We start from the raw sequence: 8139 nt of genomic DNA on the forward strand, positions 1-8139 counted from the left end.
AATTTAAATCTATAATTTCTAGGCGCAATTGTATTTGCATATGCCATGAGACAATACTCACTAGCATTATTTTAATTCTTAATTGTTACTCTTTTTTGTTCCCTTTTTTCTCTCTCCTCTCTCTCTCTCATTTCCCCCCATTTTCCTTGACTTTCTCACTTCCCAAACACCCATTATAAAATAATTTTTTTTTAGATTTTACTATCCTCGAGAATTATTCTTGTACATGATGAAATAATTTTAATGGGTGAAAACTAAAATTAAAAGATAAGACTATTTGAACCCATAAATGTATTCATCATATGAGGATAGCTTATGAATTAAAAATTTTAGGGCACCATAGCCGGACCCCTTTTCAAAATATGATTTTAAAAATCAGTTTTATACTTAAATACAATTTTGTATATATCCACATATATTATAAAAATTTAAAATTGTTCATATTAATTAGAAAATAAATTTAAAAAATTTAAAGAGATTATTTTTTTATTACTGCCAATTATTTTTAAAAATTTAATAAAATTAATATATTTATTTTAATTATCAATTATTATATATACACAATAAAAAATATTATCTATATTTATAAATGTGTAAATAAATTTTATTAAACATTATGTTCATTTATGTAATTAATATTCTCACAATAGTTTAATAATAAGAATTATTGAACTCATACGGTTGTTTTTAGAACCCATATCAACTTTAAAAATAATTTTTATTGAACATTTAATTAATTCACTTCACAACTGATTATTTTTATGACATAACTAACAACAATTATTTTAAAGTATTGAAAAAGTACGTGTTTAAAGCAATAATCTCATTTAATTATACAAATCAAATATTTCAATGTAATTAAATAATAAATTTTATAATTTAATAAATTAATTAACATTAATTTCAAAGTACCGGAAAAGCACGAACACGACATCTAAATACTGGTGTTTGGCTTTTACATATATATATATTATTTTTATTATTATTGTGGGATCTAGTATTGTTATAAACAGAGAATATATTGATGTTAAACCTTACTTTTAAAACTAATGTCGAATTCTTTATCCAGTCATTTAAGCTTTGGAGGGTTGAATGGTTCCCACTAACAAGTAGCACTCAGCCTAATATTCCAATTGAGAGTGAAGTGCAAGGCAATTCATGGAAAAGTGTCGATTGAGACATGTTGATAAGAAGTCTGTGTGTTAAATTAAAAAAAAAAAATGAATGTAGCAAAATCCATGACTATATCTACTCAAGATTTCAGCCACATATTAAAGAAGAACAATATCTCAGGACCAGGACTTCTAAATTTAACTAATCGACAAACATTCGTCTACTCTTTTAAAAATTTACTGTCACCGACACCCATAGAAGCTTTTACAAAACTAATTTGATTTGTATACCAATCATGGGTCTTCACCTAACAGCAAAACATGATCTAATTTGCAACAAATGAACCGAGACCATGGCATTTCGAAATTGATTAATTGAATATGAAACAGTTGCCACGGTATCTTATGTTGATGACAGTCGGACTCAGATACTTTGTTCAATAAGATGGTGAGCCGCCGGCCCAAAAGCTGTAGACTCATATTAAAGAAAATAAAATAACCCACCATTAATTCGCAATAAACAAATTGCCATTGAACTTAGCCTAGGTTTGAACAAAAAATGATAATTTAATTCAAATGTGCCACAGGCCACAGTAAGAAATAGATTATATAGAACACATGTCAAGTGAATTGAATCCTCAAAATCCTCGTAATCTGTAGGGATCAAAAGAGAAAAGAAGAATGATAGTAAAAGATACAAAGGTACGACAAAAGTCAAAGATTAGGGTCCCATACGTCGATTAAGTCAATATAAAAGTTTCATCATAACCTTCGAAGATGTTAGTCGGAGTCTTAAATATGGTCGGCAGGCTAGTATTAATATTACATTACATCTTAAGCTAATTTAACATCGTATCCTCGAGTATCTAGTTGTAGATTCATTATTCGCTTTGTTAACTACTACCAATATGAACATGTTATCATTTTCTATTGTGTATTTTTTTTTTTATTATTAAAAAGAAAATAAGTGTGCACACAAGACAAGAGGGTGTGGTTGGTAAATTCAAGCCTAGTTGCCAGGATAATTAGATGATGGAAAACTAAGCCGAATCAAATTGGTTTAGTCAACGTAATTAAAATTTTCTCTTGTTCAGATTTGGTTTAATTTAGTTTTGAGAGTTAATCCCCCCCCCCCCCCTCCCCCCAAAAAAAATAAATAAATAATCGCGTACGGTGTATACGTGAACATTTTTTAGTATTTGACTATTTTTTTTTTTTTGAAATGGAATTTCATTAAAAACAGAAAAACATTACAAATAATTTAATAAGCATAGAGGTGGAACATGACTCCACTCTCCAGGATCTGACATAAAACTTCCTGCTCTAGCAACAGAATGACCTGACACAAAACCTCTGCTCTAGTATTTGACTATTTATACCTTAATTTTTATTATTGTCAATAATTTTAAGGATGGCTCAACTAATCCAAAGTTTATGACAAGCACAAGCTGCGGACAATTTTATCTCTATGAAGATAAAATCAATGGAAGAGCATTAAGCCCAACGGAATAACCAAATTTTGTACTTGTTAATATTCTGCCAGTTGCCGCACCACGATCACAATGATTTGAAAAATATTTTACAGAGAGTTTTCTTTTTAGCCAAAGCTTACGTTACATTAGTTCTATGTTACAGCTAAAAAATTTAAACCCTTAGAAAAGATAATAATTATTGAAAAAGTCAATAAATTTTATAGTTTTACTTTACACTCCCAAGCTGCAGCTAGGTAATAGAACCGTTAGTCTTTTAATTTTTTTTAAAGTTTTCCATTTATATTTATAGTAAATTTAGTACTAAATTACTCGGCTTTTTTTCTATTTTATTTAATTGAATATCTAACTTGTTTAATCTTATATCTATTGAGTATTTATTGATTATATTAATGGTCTCTTATTTTAATATATCGTGATAATCAATATTGAAGCCTTTTATGAATTGTTTAATTTTATTAAATTCTTTACTTAGTTGATCTCTTAACTTATTAATTTATTTTATATTTCCTTCATTGAAATTATTAATTTCTAATATTTTGTTTACCCTTTCTATATCATTTATAGATTAATTTGGGCTTTCTAATTTATTTAATAAATACAGTGACATTTAATTTAATTGATTATTTCTCCACATGTTTGAATCATTGATCAGATCAAATGGTTGAAATCTTTCGTTAAAGGTTTTGGTAATTTATTCACTGTAACATTTTTTTAATGATTCATTAGATTTATAAGATATATATCACATATAATATCTCTTATAATTCAAGATACTAGATTTAGATTAAAAAATCTATGTGACATCACTGATAGTATGTATTTAGGATGAAAAATAGATTGAATGTGTGTGTGCGTGTCTATGTGTTTGTTAGAAGAAAAACCTAGTCTATGTCTCAAGAGAGAAAATAAATTATAAATGTAGGTACAAAAATTTATTCAGAATTTGTGATTTTTATGAATATAATAATAATAATAATAATAATAATAATAATAATAATAATAATAATAATTTAAATCTTTATAAAAATATAGTAAAAACTTTATAAAGTTTAAAACATAATTATAGAAGAGATGGATGAGAAAATCATTAATTATAAAAAATTAATGAGGACTTATTTGAAAAAATAAGTAAATATATGATTTGAAGTGAATTTTTCTATAAATAACAATTACGCCTGTACTTCGTTTTAGGTTAAAATTATTTTTATCCATTAGATTTAAAAAATACCAAAATCTATGACCTATATTTATTGGTTGTTTGTTACATTATTTGTAAGGTAAGCTTTGCCTTCTTTTTAAATCTAACGCCTCATCAATTTTGATCTGAAAAAAGTTTACGTGTTATATGTCTAATGTTGTACACCATCATCCAGTCAAATTATTAGAGATGTCGTCATTCGTTTGCCGGGGTTGGTGAACGTAAAACCCAAAAAAAAAAAAAAAATTCCTTAAATTCGTCTATGGCATTGCGTTGACGGAGGCGTTATCTCTTACACTAATTTTCTCACTGGTCTTTTATTTTTACTGTAAAAAATAAAATTGATTTTTTTTTTTGGGTATGGTAGAATCAATTCCCCGTGAATCGATCTCCATTGAAAATAATTTGATATAATTTTCTCCCAGTTCGTTGCAGTCGAAAGCACAACTGTTTGAGACGACTCTTTCTTACTCATTACCATAATTTGGCAAGAAACTCATCACCATATTTTCACAAGAAACAATGCTGCTACTTCTACTCCATGCCCCAATATGTACAAACATCTACATATAAATATATTATATATACCCACTTTGATCGGTAGAGGAAATTTGGGAGTATTTGATTGGATTCTTCCAAGGTTTAGCAACCTGCAATCAGAAATTTGAGTAGTTCATGAGTTGATCAGAACTCGACTAAGTTTTGAAAAATCTTTGACATGCGTCTCCCAAGTCATATTTGAATAATGTCTGATCTTTTATTCTTTTCCCTTTCCTTAACCATTAGTCCCATGTCTGTATTCGCTTGGTAAAAGCTAGGATTAATTGACAACGAAGCATATTTCGTTGTATTAAAGAAATAGACATGCCACCAAACAAGCCTCTTATTTAAGAAGCAATATTGCTGCAAAAGTAAAGCGGATTGATTACTTACAGTGATCAGCTCATTGATTGTTCCCAACAGCCTTTTAAGCAGATGAACTACGTCTTGAATTAGATCCTTGAGAAACATCAGATGCTGATGTGGGGACACCACGTGCACCAGCATTTCGGGATACTGGATGACTGTCTCTCTGAGAGACCAAGTAATCAAGTGCTACAACAATGTCATTAATCAGAGGGCGGAAATTTGCTTCCTCATTGAGGCACATAGCAGTAACAGCTACTGCATAGTTCAAACAGCGACGAGGATACCGTCCGTGCAATAGTGGATCAACCAAATGCACAAACTTCTTCTGGTCTTTTAAAAATGGACGAGACTGCAATTAAATAGGAAATCATATAATGAAACAAGCAGAATCAATTAATTTATCAGATACACAGGATTTCCATTAAGTTCCCAAATTACTCACCCAAAACACACATGCAAAAAAAAAATGCATTTAGAATTCGATGCGCGAATGTCTAGGATAAGCTAGGAGCGAAAACAAACACATAGCAAGCAAAACCAAGGAGAGCAGCCCACCCTTCAAAGCTGAACTATGAATAGAAAAAGCAGAGAGTTAACTCACCCAAGACACTAGGTTCTGCTCTCCTTGCCCCTTACTAAGATCCATTGCCTTCCTCCCTGTGATTAACTCCAAAAGCACAACACCAAAGCTGTAAATATCGGACTTAAGAGTCAATTTGCCACTCATTGCATACTCTGGAGCACAGTAACCATATGTTCCCATTACTCTGGTTGAAACATGTGTATTATCACCAACAGGTCCCAGTTTGGCAAGCCCAAAATCAGAGAGTTTTGGATTGAAGTCATTATCCAGCAAAATATTTGCAGACTTCAAATCCCGGTAAATGACAGGAGGATTGGCCTTACAATGTAGATACTCGAGGCCCCGAGCAGCACCGACTGCAATTTTCATGCGAGTGTTCCAACTCAATGGCTCTTGATCAGGTTCAAGATCTGAATATAGGTAGTTAATTAAAATTATTTAGCAGAATGCTCGTGACAAATTTATTTCAAATAATCAATCAAAATGCAAGAATTGTAAGTGATGCTCAGCTTAAACCTGAACAGTGAGCAAGTGAAGTAGATAGATCTAAAACAGTTTGAAATGAAATAAACTCCTAAGGAAAAGCACGTAGCAATAACAACAAATCAGGAACAATTGCAGTCTTGATGCGTAATATCAAGTGCTGACCAAAGATATCCTATGAAAAGGGATATGGCATGCAATATCAATTTCCACTCGCACCTTCGGCAATTGAACCTAATGGTCGCCCAAGCAATGGGAAACAGTAAGGATTGAAAGTTGATAATCAACAGAATTAAAGGATAAATAAATTTACCATAAAGATGATCCTCCAAACTACCCATTGGCATATATTCATAAACCAAGAGTCTTTGATCTCCAGAAGTGCAGTAACCAATTAAGGTAACAAGATTATCATGATGCAACAGACTCAACATCAGAACCTCCACAATAAACTCTTGATGACCCTGAAGACCCTCGTGATTAAGTTGTTTGATTGCAACAAGCTGATCACATAACCAAACTAAACCCACATTATAAAATTTGCAGGACAGATAACAACATAACATTCTACCTCTGCAAAAATTATCGCATTAACGAAAAAACTCTCAAGCAATTTGAAAACAAAGCATCTTTAATATGCACAAAATGTTATAAAATTTATGCAACTTGCCTGGCCTGATTCCAAACGACCCTTGTAAACTTTTCCGAAACCTCCTTCACCAATCAAATTCGCTTCTCTAAAATTTCTTGTAGCGATTGCTAGTTCACGGAAAGTGAAACTACGCGCTCCACTTTTTTCCTTTCCACCATTTCCCTTCCCATTCTCTGCACCCAAAACGAGCATAATCAACACTAGAAAAAATATTTTGGCAGGGTACATCGCCACTAGTGTCACTCACCGTAACAGAAGCAACCTTGTCCGCCACAACATTCTAATTAACACTAAATAATAATAAAAAATTATATAACCTGTGGAAACAGGCCTTTCGACTCCAATGATAAATTCAATCATAAAGCAAAATGTCGCAAAATTCTCAAAGAATTTGAGCACAAAAAATGGATAAGAAAGAAAAAAGAACCTGAGGATTCAGAGGAATAACGGGACTTGGATCGAGGGGCATCATCAATATCAACTTTAGTATCCTTTGTTTGGCGAGTTAAACAAGAAAAGCAGCTCATTGCTCAATTATATCACACACACACACACACACAAAATAAAAAACAAAAAACAATTGCAATCTTCCTATACCCACAAACCAAACACTTCCTAAAACATAAACATTATGTATAAAATTAAAGAACCCTAATCCATTCAGGAGAGAAAGAGTCTCTCCTGCCAGGTAAAGACAAATTCAAGAAATGGAACCCCAGGGATTATCAATTTACAAAATTCCTTTTATGTTTTGAGATCCCACTCAGCAAAAGACGCTGCAATTAAAGATATTTCCAAATTAAAATCCCAACAAAAATAATACCATTTATGAATGTCATTACCCATGGACAAAATCACCCAAAACGTAACAAAATTATTCATATATCACAGAATTTAAAAAACTAAAAGTGGGTCAAGGAAAAACACAACGGAAAGTGTGAAACAGCTCACAAAAAAGTTTTATTTAGAAGCATTGTACTTTGTGGGGATTTTGTTGGAGGATTCGTGGGGTTTATTAAGGGGCTTAATTTAGTGTGAGAGTTGAGACAAGTTACGCGCCACAGTGAGTTGTGTTCTGTCTTCTGTGATGCAAGAATGAGTTACCCATTTTTTTATGGTTGCTTTTCTGAAGTGGGCTTTTTCAATTTCCGCTTTGCCATAAGTGCCCCTCATATTTTTATGTTTTCTCAAAACAAAGATAACCTTTTCATCATTTTCATTTATATCAAATAGTCTCTCTAAATAAATATTTTATGATGACTCAAATACTCTTTATCATTACATTAAGGTCCAATTTGGGACTGCCAATGGAGAGGTAAAAGTAATTTTCTCTACGATAATGTTCATTTTAGTTGTTTACAAATTTTGAGAATTAAGGGGGAGGAAGAAGCTATTTTTAAAATTAATTTTTCACAATTAATACATACCTATATAAATTAAAATATAGCTCTTGATATATGCTTAGTACATACTGAATTTATAATGAATGAAGTTTAACAATGAATTTTATTGGAATTTTTAAAACTAACAACTTTAAAAGTATAATGCCGTAATTAAAATAACCAAACTATCCGTTGATGTGTTGGTTATTTTATTTATTTAATCAGATTCACTGATTAAATAAATAAGCCAACTGTGTCTTCACTTCATATGGGAAAATGTAAAGATAAGAGGAATAATTTTAATCCAAATTAATTTTTTTTCTTTTT

The 8139-nt window shown here is 31.0% G+C and overlaps 1 protein-coding gene across 1 annotated transcript; it reads right to left on the reverse strand.

Moving 5' to 3' along the window:
- Nucleotides 1-4758: 4758 nt before the first annotated feature.
- On the reverse strand, nucleotides 4759-7545 carry LOC18041992 (probable serine/threonine-protein kinase PBL21). The gene is made up of 5 exons (XM_024184612.1): nucleotides 6858-7545; nucleotides 6449-6603; nucleotides 6092-6281; nucleotides 5314-5705; nucleotides 4759-5061 (listed from the first exon to the last, which is right to left on the reverse strand). Exons 1-5 carry the CDS (start codon nucleotides 6955-6957, stop codon nucleotides 4771-4773), a joined length of 1128 nt encoding a protein of 375 aa, XP_024040380.1. The 5' UTR covers nucleotides 6958-7545; the 3' UTR covers nucleotides 4759-4770.
- Between the last annotated feature and the right edge of the window lie 594 nt (nucleotides 7546-8139).

Source organism: Citrus clementina, unplaced genomic scaffold (assembly GCF_000493195.1).
Source record: "Citrus clementina cultivar Clemenules unplaced genomic scaffold, Citrus_clementina_v1.0 scaffold_5, whole genome shotgun sequence".
Lineage (NCBI taxonomy): Eukaryota > Viridiplantae > Streptophyta > Magnoliopsida > Sapindales > Rutaceae > Citrus > Citrus x clementina.